Source organism: Chiloscyllium plagiosum, unplaced genomic scaffold (assembly GCF_037043375.1).
Source record: "Chiloscyllium plagiosum isolate Xiang-an unplaced genomic scaffold, Cpla_swu_hap1 HiC_scaffold_22, whole genome shotgun sequence".
Lineage (NCBI taxonomy): Eukaryota > Metazoa > Chordata > Chondrichthyes > Orectolobiformes > Hemiscylliidae > Chiloscyllium > Chiloscyllium plagiosum.
The window spans coordinates 47,971,986-47,989,945 of NW_028270160.1; the positions used below are offsets into that span (position 1 = coordinate 47,971,986).

Here is a 17,960-nt window from a genome sequence, read left to right on the forward strand (position 1 = left end):
TCACTAACTTGTTTGAGTTTTTTGAAGAGGTGACAAAGCAGAGCAGTAGATATTATGGCTGTACAGGACATTGGTTTAGGTTACACTTTAGATTACTTACAGTGTGAAACAGGCCCTTCGGCCCAACAAGTCCACACTGACCTGCCAAAGCGCAACCCACCCAGACCCATTCCCCTACATTTACCCCTTCACCTAACACTTCAGGCAATTTAGCATGGCCAATTCACCTAACCTGCACATTTTTGGACTGTGGGAGGAAACCGGAGCACTCGGAAGAAACCCACGCAGACACAGGGAGAATGTGCAAACTCCACAAAGACAGTCGCCTGAGGCAGGAACTGAACCCAGATCTCTGGCGCTGTGAGGCAGCAGTGCTAACCACTGTGCCACCGTGCCACCCACAGTTAGGCCACAGTTGGAATATTATGTGCAGTTCTGGTCTCCTTCCTATCGGAAACTTGAAAGGGTTCAGAAAAGATTTACAAGGATGTTGCCAGGGTTGGAGGATTTGGGCTATAGGGAGAGGCTGAACAGGCTGGGGCTGTTTTCCCTGGAGCGTGAGGGGTGACCTTATAGAGGTTTACAAAATTGTGAGGGGCATGGATAGAGTAAATAGGCAAAGTATTTTCCCTGGGGTCGGGGAGTCCAAAACTAGAGGGCATAGGTTTAGAGTGAGAGGGGAAAGATATAAAAGAGATCTAAGGGGCAACGTTTTCACGCAGAGGGTGGTACGGGTGTGGAATGAGTTGCCAGAGGATGTGGTGGAGGCTGGTACAATTGCAACATTTAAAAGGCATTTGGATGGGTATATGAACAGGAAAAGTTTGGAGGGATATGGGCTGGGTACTAGCAGGTGGGACTAGATTGGGTTGGGCTATCTGGTCGGCATGGACGGGTTGGACCGAAGGGTCTGTTTCCATGCTGTACATCTCTATGACTCTATGACTACGCTCTTTATATTGACCTTAGCAAGACATTTGACAAAGTTCTTCATGGTAGACTGGTTAGCAAAGTTAGATCACATGGAACCCAGGAGGAGCTAGCCAATTGGATACAAAATTGGTTTGAAGATTGGAGACAGAATGTGGTGATGAAGAGTTTTTTTTGGACTGGAGGCCTGTGACCAGCAGTGTGCTGCTAGGATAAGTGCTGGGTCCACAGCTTTTCATCATTTATATAAGAGATTTGGATGTGAATATAGAAGATATGATTACTAATTTTGCAGATGACATCAATATTGGTGGGAGTGACAGTGAAGAAGGTTATCTTAGAGTACAACAGGACATTAGTCAGATGGGCCAATGGACCAAGGAGGGGCAGAAGAAGTTTAATTTAAATAAATGTGAGGTGTTGCAATTTGGTAAGACAAATTAGGGCAGGACTTATACAGTTAATGATAGGACCCTGGGGAACAAAGAGACATATTGGTGCAGATGCATAGTTCCTTGAAAATGGCATCAGATGTAGACAACGTAGTGAAAAAGATGTTTGGCCCACTAGCTTTCATTTGTCAGAGCATTGAGTACAGAACATGGGAATGTTACGGCTGTACAAGACATTGGTAAGGCCACATTTGGAGTACTGCATATAATTCTGGGTCACCTTGCTATAGGAAGACTGTTATTAAACTGGAAAAGGTGCAAAAAAGATTTACAAGGATGTTACCAAGACAGGCAAGTTTGATTTACAAAGAGAGGTTGGATAGGCTGGGACTTTCTTCCCTGAGCATAGCGGATGAGGGGTGACCTTATGGAGATTTATGAAATCACAAAGGCCATGGATAGGGTGAATAGCCAAGGTCTTTTCTGTAGGGTAGGGGAGTCCAACACTAGAGGACATAGGTTTAAGGTGAGAAGGGAAAGATATAAAAGGAATCTGAGGGGCAACGTTTTCATACAGAGGGTAATGCATGTAGGGAACAAGCTGCCAGAGGTAGTGATAGAGGCAAGTACAATAACAACATTTAAAAGACATTTGGACAGGTAAATGAATAGGAAATGTTTAGAGGATTTGAGCCAAATGCAGGAAAATGGGCCTAGTTCAGTTTGGGAAATCTGGTTGAGCTGGAGAGTTTCCATCAGTGCTGTATGACTCTATTAAATATTTATGCCATGATTCTTCCACAATAAAGGAAATGTCTCTAATTCTCTGTAACCATCAATCCAAGCCAACCATGAGGCTTGTGAGTACATTTAGTTTTCTGACTAAGCAAGTCTCAACAGATAACAGTGAGGCACACGTGAATGCAGTGAAATCACCATGACGTGAAGTATTTACAAGGGAAATTTAAATTTGAAAAACATTCATGCCATCTGTGCTCTGTAAACATACATGTTCATGGCAATGGACATGGGCAGGAAAGTTGGGATCATGATTCAGAGCCCCCTTGTTTGATCAGGAACCTCTTTAATAAACCATTTGTAGATGTAGTATTGTCAGCTGACAGCAAATTTCACTGATGAACGCTTACCCCACTGTGGAATCCTTTGCATGTAAGTTCAAATTTTAATTATATTCATGTGGGTAAGGACACAAACAGAGAACATGGAGGTGACCCACTGTTCCAACTGCAATGTCACTCAGTTGACCAAATTCTGGCCTAGTGAAATGCATTAGAACAACTTCCCACCTCTGGTAAAAATATTGCTTCTTGCAATACAATCACAATCTTCATCATATCCTGACTTAGCTAGGATATTAAATCTTCCTGGTTGACTGTGGACTGACAATTTTTCATTTCATATGAAACCAAACCAGCCTGAATGATCAAATTTTGAGTGCCTGCAGCATGCTTTATTTCACATGAAACTGAATTGCGATCCTACTGACTTATATCATTAATGTGCATGGGTCAGTCGGATTAGATCAACAATGAATATCAACAACACATCACTTCCAAAATTGTGGACTGGAAATAATTATATAGTGATCACTAATAAATCCAATAAAGAATGCAGCAGCCACCACTTTACACAGATATTGGTTGGAATGTGAAATTTGTTACCAAATGGATTTATTGTGGCAAATAGCACAAATCATGAGGATGAAAACATTAGAACAGGATTAGATGAAGTAGGGCAAGTGCAGCAAAAGCACCAGCTTAGAGTAGTGGTTAGCTTCAGTAAATATAATTCTATGAAATGTTGGATAAATCTCCATTGTCAGTGCTAGATTTGTAAATCAGACTGTTATATCAGTTATTTTGCATTTACATAGTTTGGACAAATTAGATTTTCTTTCAATTAGTACATGTAGATCGCTTAAATATGGTTGCAAATTGATAGCTGAGATTTTGGAAGATTATCATGAAAACTTTGCACCATCATCATTGTTGAGTATAAAGATGCTTTACATCTTTCCCAGTATAAGTTGCACAAGACATTCCTCTTTACCCTCATTCTCTGATTTACAGACCGCAAGATAGTTGCTGAATCAGGCTATTCAGCCCATTGAGTCTGGTCCAGCATTCAAGGAGATCATAGCTGAGCTGATCTGATAATGGTCAACCCCACTTTCCTGCCTTATCCCCATAATTCCCTTAATGATTATAAATTTGTCTATCTTAGCTTTGAACATGCTTAATGACCCAATCTCTAGGGTAACTGTGGTAAAGAGTTCCACAAATCCACTACTGTCTGAGAGAAAACAAAAATCCTGATCTAGTTTGAAATGGGCCTCCTTTACTCTGAATCGTCGATTCTCTTGCTCCTTGGACGCTGCCTGATCTGCTGTGCTTTTCCACCACCCTTTTCGTCCCTTACTCTGAGTATGCTCTCTGGCCATAGACTCTCCCACAAAGGGAAACAATCTGTGCATCTACCCTGTCAAGCACCTTAAGAATCTTGAATGTTTTAACATAGTTGCCACTCATTCTTCTGAACTCCAATCAGCACAGATCCAACCTATTCCAACTCACCTTATATAAGAACTTCAAAGAGTAAAGGCGTTGGAATAATTTCCATGCTAGTTTGTACCCTCACATACTTTGTGGGAAATAGCACGTGTTGGCAAATGTTCTAAACATGGTCATAAATGTTTTCTCCAGAATGTTTAAGGAAAGCCTGCGGTGTCAACACTAATATATGGCGTTGACGTCCCCCTTCAGCATCGAAAAGGCAGAGCTTATTTTATTTTAGTGACAATACAGTAGTAGGAACTATAGCAAGGCTGACAAGTGTTATTCTTAGTGCGAAAAAAACAGCTGAGGCCAAGAGGCTCTTTCGTGAACTGTTTATTTCTATTTGGTCTTTTAGACGCTACATTCCAGTCAAATCCACAAAGGGACACACACTTGCTTCGAGCGGATCACGTTCTGAAAAGACAAACATAAATACGCGTGTTAAATTATACCATAAATAATATCGCGCTTACATAATCAAAGTAAATATTATTAGACCGTCAACTCGGATTTCATATCAGCCTCCGATGCAATATTTCGTCTGTTCATCTGATTTGGAATCAACAATAAACCCTGACAGTTTGTGTATTTGTATAACATCTGTGTTTTCCTTGTCGGATTGTGGCTGTGTCATTACGGCTATACATGTCATTCGCGTGTAATTCACACAGTCCAACTCACTCTATTAGCTCCATTCACCAAACTGCACAAAGCCAAGACTGAGTGGACCATCTGAAATCAACATTTAAGGATTCCAGTAGCCAAACACAGAGTTACTACTGTTTCCTGAAACCGAACCCGCCGCCCCCTCCCCCCCCCCCCCTCCCCCAGCAGCTCCACGTTTATCCAAATCATCGGGAATTGTTTTCTTTCCTTGGAATTCTGAGGAAAGGAAGTCGCAGCAATTCATTACATCATCTGAACAATTAAACCAGTGAACATGGGTTGGGGAGGGTGGTGTGGAGTGAAGATATGAAACATAGAAACGGCATTTAATGCAGTGTATAGACGCTGGGATAGGAACATAGCTATCATTAATTAGCGATTTAGGGAGGAAATGACAGACAACAGCTACACACTACTATGATGGAAATCTGGGACAAGACCAGAACGCAGCAGAGCTGAAGCAGGATAAACAGGAACTGTGGAATAAAGAGACAGATGTCATTGCAAACACCGTTTGGAAAGCTCCCAGTGGCCACTTACCTGCAGCTACCGCTGGACTTGCGCTGGGATGTTGTTTACTTTGGTTTCAATAAACCCCACAGCGCATCTCATTACACCAACCATCTCTCCGTGTTGACAGCGATCCTTTTACCTTGGTGGGCAGTATTTCCGAAAAAATGACTCCACTGTCTGTGACTGCATCATCTTCAGGAAGCACAGCGGGATAGTGATACCAGCTACGCTGGGTGAATTCAGATACAGAAACATCAATCTGACCAATGGGCTGCTCATCTGGTTTGAAATGTATATATTTTTGTATCGGTGACCAATCGATCTTGCAAGGAGACAGACGTATTAAAATGATTATGGGATGTAACGGAAACTCACAGGCAGACCATGTTGTGTTTGAGCCCTGACTCTGTGTCAAGGTGAATTGCAACATTCATGCATTTAACGCGCCCTTGTTTCTCGGATCTGCTCGACTGGTAAAAGAATTTATGGAATTCCGCAAGACAGCTGTCACGTAACACATGAGGTGGCAACATGATTAGCATAGTTTGCTTCTTTAGTCAGTTCTAATAGCACAAGGATTACATTTCAGATGCTTAATATATGCAGTTTTGTCTGTGTTAAAGGCGCCTTTCATCCTTGGTTAAAAAGGTCTTGTGACATGAGATCACGCCTCCTACTATGCCCGGAATGACAAGGAAGCGCTGGCTCTGACTGAACTCTGGCTGAAGCTCCCAGCTTGGAACATGACCTCACCCAGAGGCGCCCATTTTATATATAAGGAAGGTAGGCTGGGAGTGTCATCAGAAGTTTGCAGTTGTTCGCTGAGGAAACTCAAGGAGCTTTATTCCCCAAAAACCACTGGCAACATGGTGATGCTGCGAGTTGAAGACTTGGTAGGAACTTTTGACCCTAAAATATTGTTTAAATGCATGTCTCTGCTAGGGATAATCATCCAATACCGGAGTTTTACGAATATTGTCTTTATTATTATTCAATTGTGAATTATTATCTCACAGAATCGTGTTAAGAAACAATATTTAATCCTTGAATCTGGTGCGTTTGCACTTAGTTATTCCTGCAGCTACTATATTCATCACTGCCGACTGTTTTGCAAGGCAAGTGGAGCTGTTGACAATGTAACAAATTGTAGCTAGATAGAATGGCCATGATAAATCACAGAATAATAGACAGCAAGTATGCACAGTCAGTTCTTTCTTGCTGTGGTTGGGGATACAATGATTAGGAGGTTTTTGCATTTAAACTGGCACTATCCATGGTGTTTCATCAGCTAGAAAGATGCAATATTTAATCTTATATTTTGTGGGGAGTTTATATATTTTAGTAAACAAATTACAAAACAGTTTACAAAAAACATTTACAGCTGTACACAAGAGACAGCAATTTTACAAGGGAGAGGAGCAGCAAAGCTAGGCCCCAAACCCTACCGTTCTGAAAATGTGTTGCTGGAAAAGCGCAGCAGGTCAGTCAGCATCCAAGGAACAGGAGAATCGACGTTTCGGGCATAAACCCTTATTCCTGAAGAAGGGCTTATGCCCGAAACGTCGATTCTCCTGTTCCTTAGATGCTGCCTGACCTGCTGCGCTTTTCCAGCAACACATTTTCAGCTCTGATCTCCAGCATCTGCAGTCCTCACTTTCTCCCCAAACCCTACCGTTCAACCATTTTACAGGGAGATTAGGACAAACTTCAAATCCCAGTTCCACATATGACAAGACAGTGACAATGACATTTGTACATTAGACAATACTGTTACAGACAAAAGTGCATTTGTGGGGAGTTTATACTGTACTGGGGAACTGTGAATACAGACATGAACTTCGCTGTTTAAATATATATTTCGAATGCACCCGTTGATGAGTTTAACTGAGCTGGGATATTGCCTGTAATTCAATCCGAATTAACAGTCCTTCTTCCTAAATTCGAACACGGGGAAGTAGAGATGATGGTAATAAGTTATTTCTGTTGGATAAGGTTGGGGATAGTGGGCTGAGCTGCTGCGGTGAATCGGATTTCCGAGGGCCGGGGGCCCCGCTCTCCATCCGCAATCATTGCCTTCTCCTTTCCACCAGGTGACCGGTAAACAGAGTGAGGTGAAATCCGGCGGATGGGAGGCCGAGCCTCCGTCGGTGCAAGAAGAGTTTGGCAGCGGGGAATATTGCTCTGCGATGGCGATCGAGAAACAGGACGGAGTGAAAAGCCAAACAGCGCCCTTCCCGTTCATCCCCTGTCCTAAGCACCAGAAAGAGAAACTCCAGCCGGTGCCACGCAACAAAAATGTACGTGCGAAAAGTGAATGTAACAACACTCACTATAAGGCCAGCGACTTCCTTATTGACCGTCCGAACGGCAATTCATGTAGCTCCCCTTCTCCTTTAAGAGGATCTATTGATGGCGTGTGCCACCTGTCACTAACCATTGTCGCTCTTGTGTGTTTAGGTTAAGCCAGCGGTGCAGAGGCTGAAACTTGAAACGGTGGATGATCTCCAATTCCTTGTCAGCCTGAAGAAACACAAACAATCCAAGGCCGTTGTTGTGGAACCCGTACCTCAGCAGGAACCCGACACTATTGTAAGTTCAAAGCAGCAGTCACAAAACTAAAGAGCGTCAAGAAATGGTGCTGATCTTCTGAAATGAAAGTCTGACCTCCTTGTTGTGATTGGCTCAGGTTGGACCTGTAGATGTGGAGACCTTTTGGCGGGCAGCGGTGGAAAATAATCTCCCTGTGATTGAGAAATACTTGGCCGACGGCGGGCAACCAGATATATGCGACCAGGTAAAATAGATAAGCCAATCCAACATATTAATGTGATTTTGTTTTGTAATTCTTGCTGATTAAATGAAATCAAACAGTTCCTTTTTCATACTTAAACAGTTTAACAGGACTGCCATGCACCGGGCCTGCTCTGAGGGGAACGAGGACGTTGTACTGAAACTACTAGAAGCCGGAGCCTCCACTGAGTTTCGAGATATGGTAATGATCATTGACCGTGTGCTATTTACGCAGCAACTCAGGGTGACTCAGGGTGATGGAAAAGTCATGTGCCTTAAGGCAGTGTTCTGTTAACTACAATAATTGCTTACAAGAACTGCACAAACGGTGCTTTCTAGTTGCTGGATTCAATTACAAGAGAACACAAACACAGATTGTATTCTTTGGAATGTAGATTAGAGAGCGATTTTATTAAAGTTTTAAAGATTTTTAAGGGAAATAATATGATCATTACAACTATATTGGTTGAGGTGTCTGGGACTAAAAGACATTGCTAACAGCAATCGGTCCTAGGTCGTTTAGTTTTACATTTAACGTGAAATCAACTGAATTTTGTTAGTCAAACAAATTAAAGACAAAGGTAGCGATTTTATTGAATGTCAGAGCAGATTTAAAGTGCTCGATGGCTTAGTCTTATTCCTGTATTTCTAAGATCTAGTTTGAGAATGAGCACACAGAAAAATGAACACGCTTAGCTTAATGCAATAATTGACATGATTTATGCCATCTCATCACGCGATTACAAAATTTTTTTCATGCCACTTTAATCCATCCTACTTGTGAAAGATTCTTTACTAAGTGACATTAACTTACTTCATGCACAGCTCGATGCCACAGCGGTCCACTGGTCCTGTCGTGGTGGTAGCCTGGAAGTGCTGAAAACCTTGTTAAACAACGATGCAAATGTAAACGCCAAAGACAAGGTATGCAGCTATCTATAGAGTCAAATATCATAGCTAAGATTTACTTGCAACAGTGCATGTGCCAATAACATCATTTTGTTTTTATTTAACACAGCTATGTAGCACTCCTTTACACGTTGCTGTCCGAACTGGGCATTATGAATGTGCTGAACATCTTATCGCATGTGGAGCAGATCTGAATGCCAGAGATATGGTATGTATTAATTCATGTACAAGGAATTTGTTCTGTCTTATCTTACCTATCATATTGGATGTATGTCTTCTGTAAAAGACAGATGTAAAGGGCAAGGACAATTGTTCAACTATGTATAGACCATACGGGATGACTTGAGTGGTATCAAGGGTTATAGCATGCCGAACTACTAAAATCGAGATTCTAGTCTTGATTTGAGGTGCGCAAGCCAGCTATTTGACAGGTGTTTAATGTGGAGTTATACTGCCTGGTATGAAATGCGATGGAACATTTGAAGCCTGTTCCTAATAACCATGGAAAGACAACATAAAACGATCTAGAATTCAACATCACAACTGACCATGAGCTGTTAACTTGTGCCAATAGCCCAACTGTTTCAGTAATGCCCTTTCGTGAATCAAATCTTCAAATCTTACCGCGTTAGACCTAAAAGAGACTGATCACAAACCTGAGGCTGATCCATAACTATTATCTGAAACGACCCCATCGAGTAACTTAGTTCTATCATGATTATAAAAGAAAGTTCACCACACCTCAGGAAACAATGGATGGTTATTAAGGCCATTCCCAAGAAATATGGGAAAACTCATGCGGAAAATGGAAATGCCGTCCAGCTAATAGACAATGTTTGAGTTTAGGTTTTGATATTGGACTATAACAGGGTAGCTCTTGTTGAAAAGACAATGTTTTACAGCGAGCTATTAGACTGCAGAGGTGGGTTTAGTGGCGGGACCAGGAGGGTACAGGAAAGGTCACCGTCGGGTCAATGGCTGGACACATTCTTTGCAGAGAAGATGAGCAGTGAAAGTGACATTAGAGGGTAATACAGCTATTATGAGGGATGGAGAATTGTCTGCTGGAATCTGTGTGTTGGACGGGGCTGACACAGTATCGAGCTGAGCGAAAAGGTTGCACGTGTGGCTGTCCACTGGAATCGCCTTCCTGCCTAAACAGGCGAACCTTCCTTCCTTTTACCCGGGCTCTAACGTAACCGTGGAAGCACTCCTGTTCTTTTTTTTCTTTTTGTATTTAACCCCCACACTACCACCTAAGTGCGGTAGTGCTTATTATATATATTTTTTTTCCCCCAGCACCCATGGTGTGTGTGTGCACAGTTGTGAGACACAGTGAAAGACACAAAGTGCACCAATCTTTATTCAAATTCCACCACCAGGAAGATAGGAAAACACCCGGGTGGCCAGTGACAAACACTGCCCTTCACATCAAAGGGCAGTGCTATGTGGAGGCGAACCTTCCTAACCGGCTGTTGTACTTCTAAGGCTAATTAGCCTCTTAATTGGCTACCTGCAGGCGATAGGAGTAGCAGATCACCAGGGTCAGGATCTGCATTTGTCCCCTTTCGTGAAAAGCAGTTAAGATATCACATTCTGTCCCCAATAATCTGATAATAGTTTCCTTACAGGGATGGAATATCAAGCCCAGGAATTACAAGGCCCACTTAACTGAATTACCTAACACTGGGAATTGGAAGTCTGCTATTCTCCTGGCATCTTGATAAAATGTTACTCTAAACTGATGAAAGTACAAGTGGAGACGCAAACATAGGAGCGGTCCTAGAAAACAGGCTTAACTTAGACACAGCGCCTGCATGTCAGAGGGCCTAAGTAAGGGCTGTGAACAACGTCTGGCGCCGGGAGAAAAGTGCATTACTTTTCACAGCCAGCATGACTACTATTGGCTGGAATTACGCCTTTGGCTTCTGTTCTGGGTATTGTGTCACAATTGACGGTCGATTTTTCACGACTTCCATTCCACTGCTAGCCAAATGACTTTACGTTCAGCAAGTGAATACTTCTGCCAAGTGACTATTGATTGTTGGGCATCTGCAGATAACTAGAACTTAGAAGGACAGGCTGGTTTATTTCAAGTCAAAGGGCAGTTATGGCAGGCTTGTGATCAACCTGAAGACTAAAGGGTGAAAATCAACGCGTTATATATTTCATTAACGGAGTTTGCAATTGTTTCATCAAACAGCCATTTTTTAATTCAGATACTATATCTGTATTCTACCTATTACATAGTGAGAGGGAAGTATAGTTACAGCACTGACTGGCTCAATAAGCCTTGGCTTTGGCGAACTGCCTTGTGTCCCAACGCTGAGAGAGGGAGGGCACTTGCTTTAGAAAACATAAGTTTCGCCACCAAGGATTGTAATTTTTTGGGGGAACTTTTTCTAAATTAAATTGGATTGCACATGATGAAAAGTAGTGGAATCAAACTGGTTTTGTTGAAACCTTTATCTCCAAAACTGTATTTTCTGAAGGAAGGAGACACTCCTATGCATGATGCAGTCAGGCTAAGCCGTTACCGATTGATGAAGCTTCTGATGATTTATGGAGCCAATCCAACTTTAAAAAACTGCGTAAGTACAACAATTGGAAACCTTCACATGATAGATAGAATTTGAAATTAGAGTCATTTAAGGTTGTTTCATAGTGAAGAAGGGCTTATGCCCGAAACGTTGATTCTCCTGTTCCTTAGATGCTGACGTGCTGCGCTTTTCCAGCAACACATTTTTTAGCTGTTTCATAAAGTGCCCTAACTTCTACATGTTTTGATGAATCCAAATTAAGATAGTGTACAATGAACACTACGACCAGAGTTTAGCTCAAAGGACACTTGAGTAAATAAATAACAATGATGAAGGCAACATTTTAAATCAATTGAAACTCTTAGCTGTAAGAGCATTCGATTTTCAGCTTCTTCCTTATTCATTCACAGGCTGGTCCAGCCTTAATTGCCCATTTCTAATTAGCCATGAGAATGTTGTGGTGAGCTGCCAACTTGAATAGCTACAGTCAATGGCTGTTAGGGAGTTTCAGGATTCTGTTCCAATGACAGTAATAATGGTGATAAAATTCCAAGTCAGGATGGTGTGTATATTTATATTATAAAAATACTTATATTTTACATTTGCCCATTTTCATTGCTTAATTTGTGGAAAGTAATACTAGCAAATGAGATTTCCTAAGGTAGAATTCAAAATAAATCCACTACATTCTTTCACTGATCTCCAATGAAAGGTAGTGTAGGATGCTTATGAAAGGATCTGGTTTTAGACTGATGTTTTGTTCATTATAAGCTGCTGTATAATATGTCAAATTTGCAGTGAGAATTTTCAAAATCAGTGAATGTAACTATTACTGACCATTTCTAAAACTTGAAATATTTACTATCCGTGAAAACAAGAGTTCCATGCCTAAAATAAATTAAGATAATGTGAATTAAATTACTCTGAAATCTAAACTGTTTAAAGTTCAGTTCAACAAGTTTGAAGAGTCTATTCAACATAGAGTCACATGTTTAAACAAAGTGTGTGCTAAATGTATTACCAACTGATTGCTGTAGCAGCCGGCATTACATTCAGCATACGCTTCCCTGAATTGCACAGCACTTTAATTACCGTCAAGCTATGTAAACTATACATCTCTGCAGCATTAACCTCAATGTAGCTGCTCAACATTAACTTTATACTGTACTAGCTTTCCTTGGGACCATTATTATGAAGAAATTGCCCAGAGTGCAAAAAATAATCAATTTGGGAGATCAACACTTCTTTCTGTTTTTTTTAAGTTTCTAAAGAGTAAAAGTACTGCAGATCTTTTAAGAAAACCTGGAAATAGACCATGCCATTCAGTTGCATTAGATAATATTTGAATCTTTCCAGCCCTTCATTTGAACTGAACAAATATTTAAGAGACTTGTAACTGGGTGCGGGGAAGGCAGTGAAAATTAAACTCAGTGGACTGACCCATCATCATAAAAGAAAAAACAGATTGTTACATGGTTAATACTAATTTCATATCAGATAATAGAAAATTGAGAAATTAAAGAAACAAAGAACATGTTACTAGCTAAAGGCAACAGAAGTCAACCCAAGAAGGGATTAGGCACCAGAGTGATGGCCTGTTGATCAGATCTAAAATTAGAAGGTACAAGGTGGAGTATTTCAGCCTTTCCTATTTTGTACATGTTATGTAATCACATTGTAACACCATAGAAGTTTTAAGAATAAATATGACGAGCAAATCCATGAGATAAGATCTGCTTTTTGTAAATCCATACTGACTGTCTGATAAGTATCATGTGGATAAATATGACATTACCTGCTTTGATAGCAAAAACAGGAAGACAGATTAACATTTTAAGTAGCAATAGGCTGAGAAAGGAGGTGGTGCAAAAAGACTTGGGTATCCTTGTACATCAGTCACTGAAAGCATGGAGGCACAGCAGGTGGGGAAAAAGGCAACTGGTACTTTGGCCTTCATAATAAGAGAATTCAAGTCGAGGAGCAGGGATGTCTGCTACAGTCATACAGGGCATTGGTGAAACCACACATGGAGCACTTCGATTAAGACAATATTAACTGGGGTTTGGAAGGATGAAGGGGAATACATGAAAAACTATAACATTTTAACAAGTCCACACAAGATAATGGAGACAGGATGTTCCCAATAACTTGAAAGTCCAGAACCAGGCATCACAGTCTAAAGAAATATAGGACTGAGGAGAAACATCTTAACCTGGAGAGCAGTAAGCCTCTGGTTGGAATTCTGTCACATAAAGTCGTTCAAGCCAAAACATTCAACGTTTTCAATAAATAGTTAGATACAGTTCTCAAATCTAAAGGTTTCAAAAGGTAGGAGAAAATGGGAATAGTAACCTGAGATGGATGATCAGCCACAATTATACTGAATGGCAGAGCAGGCTCAAAGGGCTGAATAATCTACTCCTGCTCCTATTTTTATGCATCTGAATATTTAATACCATTTCAATAATTGTTACACATTTGAATTGTTGCATTTTATAATTGGTGCTCTCTTGTTACAGAATGCACAGACACCGATAGATCTTGTTCTACAGTGGCAAACTGGTACAAAGGAAATCCTTAACCAATTTATGGAAAATTCACACAAGTAACCAAAGTGATGCTTGCTTCGTGCAAATTACATCCGATCCCCACCCCCCCAAGGATGACAGGTGCATTTGCCTCCTGTGGCAGATTGTGAGGACTTCAACACTCATTAGAACATTAGTTTAAATGTGATGTAGTACTGTGATTATTTATTGCAATTGTTTAAGTTCACAACTCGATGAAAACGAACTAAGAGATCCAGAACGTTGAAATTATTTTCAAAGAAGACTGGAATCTCTGACCTTTTTGACTGTCAGTAAAGAAGTTTATTTTGATAAACTTGAATGGTGAAAAAGTTAAGGCCGTGGGATGTTGGAAAGCTGAAAGTTGGAGTCATTTATCAGTGCACGGTTGAAATGTTAGACATAGTGGGAGGGACGAGTATTTAAAATCTTGCAAATGATTTTACTACCCAACATCTAAATCAGCAATGGTGACATTTAAGTTCCATTGCATCCCTCCATCATTTCAATTAAGATTGCAACTCAACTATTAAAAGTAATTTCTTATTTAAATAAGAATTGGAAAGAGATCTTGGAAGAAATGAAGGTATGAGTAAGTACTGAATATGGGAAAACAGTAAGTGGGGATATATGAAACTTGTGAACTGAATAATTAGGATGTAATCAACTATGATGTAAAATTTGTATATTTCTATAGTTGTTTGAAATTTGTAAATTTTGTACACATTAAGCATTTATTGTTATTTATCTGAAGTTTAAGAGTAAGACTACTTTTAAAAGTGGGATGATTCCAATAATTTGGACTTTGTGAATTGAAATGGATTGCACAATTATAGATTGCAGTAGGGAGAACATTTATCACAGGAAAATGTCTCCCAAGTTGGATATTGATCAGAGGGAACAGGAAGACTTGATCATTTATAATGTCAAACCCATTGACAGAGTAGATCAGAATGCAATCCACACTAAGTGTAAGCAAAGCACTTGCAAACTGTGTGGGTTCCTGAATGTAGCTTAAAAGGGCTGCAGGCAAGCTGCTCAAGGTAATATGCTTGTGAACTCCATAGTACTATAAAGTTTCATAATGTTGATCCACATTTCTTTTGTAAAAAGGGACAATTTCTGATGCAAAGTATTAATAGTGAGTTCTATTTTAAAAGCTTTTGTATTGTCCTGTTTTGGATTTTTGAGATTTTCTTGGAAAACACTGAATACAATATGATAAAAGAAAAATAAAAGTATAAATATGGAGTTGATTTGTTTTAAAATAATTTCAAACATCTAGTAATTATCCATATTTGCATCATTGTGCTCTCATTTCTGAAGATAGAAGGATACAAAAATCCATTGGCTATTAACAAATCAATGCTACCTAATAGGCAACAATTATACAATTCAGAGGCAACCAATCTTGTTGTAGGATTAAACTTGCCAATTCAATATGGCACAGTAAAGATTAAAATAACTGGCTAATTATTATAGAAACCATGAAACAGAAACTTAAAAAGGAATAATAATCTGTGGATTACTACTTGAGCCACAAGCAAATTGGTGCAGGGTGAATGAGATTTGAGAGATGAATGCGTGGCATGAAATGTGATGTCAGAGAAATAGGGTTTTGTCTGTCTGGAACTGGCATCCATACTAGTGAAAGATATTCTGTTGGGATGCCCTACCCCAGAAAGAAATAAATGGGGCATGCAAGAAATATACTGCAATTATCATGGGTGACTTTAATCTACATGTAGATTTGGGATAATCAGATTGGCAACAATAGCCTGGGGTGGCACACTGGTTAGCACTGTTGCCTCACAGCACCAGGGACCTGGGTTTGATTCCAGCCTCTGGCGACTGTGTGTGGAGTTTGTATATTCTCCCAGTGTCTGCGTGTGTTTCCTCTGGGTGCTCCAGTTTCCTCCCACAATCCAAAGATGTGCAGGCCAGGTGAATTGGCCATGCTAAATTACCCATAGTGTTAGGTGCATTAGTCAGAGGTAAATGGGTCAGGCTTGGAGGGTTAGTATGGACTTGTTGGTCCAAATGGCCTGTTTCCACACTGTAGGGAATCTAATCTAAGATTATTAATTAACTTGCAAAGTTAGATCTGAGTTCCAAAATTTAGGGGTCTTGTGGTGCAGTACTTTTTGCCCTTCTTGCCACATTCCCACTTTCTCTCCTAGATGCCTTAAAATCTAAAATCTATATCCCTTGAATATAATCACTGACTTTGCCTCTACAGTTTTCTGTGGTAGTGAATGCCACCGATTTACCATCCTTGAGTGAAGAAATGTTTCACCTTAGTCCTAAATGTTCTACCCTGATACTGTGTGCCCAGGTTCCCCATCAGGGAACATCTTCTCCCTGAAATCTAGTCTGTCCAGTTCTGGTAGAATTTTATATGTTTCCAGTGGACCTCCTCTCATCCTTCTAAACTCTAATCCATACAGGCCCAGTCGAACCAATCTGTCCTCAGTGGACAGTCCTGCCAGTCCCTGGTAATGCCTAGTGAACCTCTGCTGCATGCTATGGAAAGTTTATCCTTAGGTAGAAAGACAAAAACACAATACAATACTCCTGTTGCCTCACCAAGGCCCTGTGTAACTCAGTAAGACATCACCACTTCTGATTGCAAATCCTCTTGCAACGAAGGCCAATACACCACAGCCTTCCTAAATGCGTGCTGCAATTGTCCTCTTACATAGACCATACTGGAATGAGTAATTGTTGCAATTCATGCACATGTTCTTTAAATATAAACCATTGCCTATCCACTAGTAATCCCTTGCCAATTTGTACCTTATACTATCTTGCATTTAAATTCAGGACTCCAATTTCAGATTTGACTACTTCACTACCCATCTTCTTGAATTCTACCATATTATGGTCACCCTTCCCCATGAGACTCCACACAAGATTGTTGATTTGTCATTTCATATTGCATATTATCCATTCTAGAATAATCTGTACTTTGGTTGATTCTTCAACGTATTAGGGGAGAAAGTGAGGACTGCAGATGCTGGAGATCAGAGCTGAAAATGTGTTGCTGGAAAAGTGCAGCAGGTCAGGCAGCATCCAAGGAACAGGAAAAATCAACGTTTCAGGCAAAAGCCCTTCATTAGGTCAATTTTCCTGCTCCTCGGATGCTGCCTGACCTGCTGTGCTTTTCCAGCACCACTCTGATCTAAATCCATATGTCTTTTGTCCTTGTCTTTTCTGCCTTTCACTTTTGCTTCTTACTTCTGAACTTGCCGTACACCTTCCTGAAGGGGTAAAAGACAGAAAGGCAAAGTGACCCAGAGGATGGGACATTGGAGCCTTAGCTTTTCCAGCAGTTTATGGTTTCACAACTTGTTTGGATGAAAGTGGGGTCAGGACAGATGAGCTAACTGGCCATTGCACCTTTGTACAGGAAGCCATTCACTATGGAGAAATGAGAAGGAATGTCATGGTTGTAGGGGAGACTATAGTGAGAGGGACTGACATTGTTCCTGCCAGCAAAGAGTGAAAATCCAGATGGCTGTACTGTTGGCCCATTGGCAAGTGTTAAGAATATCTGGTCTCAGCTGGAAAGCAACTTGGACCAGGACTACTGGATTCTTTCTTTCCCACAACATGTTGATATCAATGACATAGGTAAAACCAGGCAAGAGGCTCTGCTCAGTGAGTATGAAGTTAGTTTTGAGGTTCTACTTTTTCATTTAGAACCTAACAATCTCCAGATTACTGCTCGAGTAATGTACAAATTGGCATAGGAATGAGTAAGGTTAGGGAAGTGACTGCATGACTCAACGATTGGTTGAGAAGTGGGTTATGGTTAGTAGGGCACTGGCACCTATACTGGGGAAAGTAGGATTGTACCATTGGATGGTCTACATCTGAACTATGCTGGGATTGGTTTTCTAGCAAAACTCGGGATGAGTGAGGTTGGGTATTTATAACAAATCAAGAGACGGAAGAGCAAAACACTAATGTGGAAAAAGATCAGACAATGACAGTAAGGAGGAAAAATACTGAAGAACATCTCAGAAATCAAGACCACATGCTACAAGGATAACAAAACAAAAGCTAAAATGTCTT

At 40.6% G+C, this 17,960-nt stretch overlaps 1 protein-coding gene and 1 long non-coding RNA gene across 2 annotated transcripts; one reads left to right on the plus strand and one right to left on the minus strand.

Moving 5' to 3' along the window:
• Positions 1-4,215: 4,215 nt before the first annotated feature.
• On the minus strand, positions 4,216-5,567 carry LOC122561074 (uncharacterized). Its single transcript, XR_006314897.2, has 2 exons — positions 5,105-5,567; positions 4,216-4,312 (listed from the first exon to the last, which is right to left on the minus strand). It is a non-coding gene; the product is annotated as an uncharacterized LOC122561074 (long non-coding RNA).
• Positions 5,568-5,820: 253 nt separating this feature from the next.
• LOC122561073 (uncharacterized) lies at positions 5,821-14,502 on the plus strand. The gene is made up of 9 exons (XM_043712444.2): positions 5,821-5,970; positions 7,168-7,374; positions 7,535-7,666; positions 7,764-7,871; positions 7,971-8,069; positions 8,693-8,791; positions 8,886-8,984; positions 11,269-11,367; positions 13,836-14,502. The coding sequence occupies exons 1-9, from the start codon at positions 5,821-5,823 to the stop codon at positions 13,923-13,925; spliced, it is 1,083 nt and encodes a 360-aa protein (XP_043568379.2). The 3' UTR covers positions 13,926-14,502.
• Positions 14,503-17,960: the final 3,458 nt, after the last annotated feature.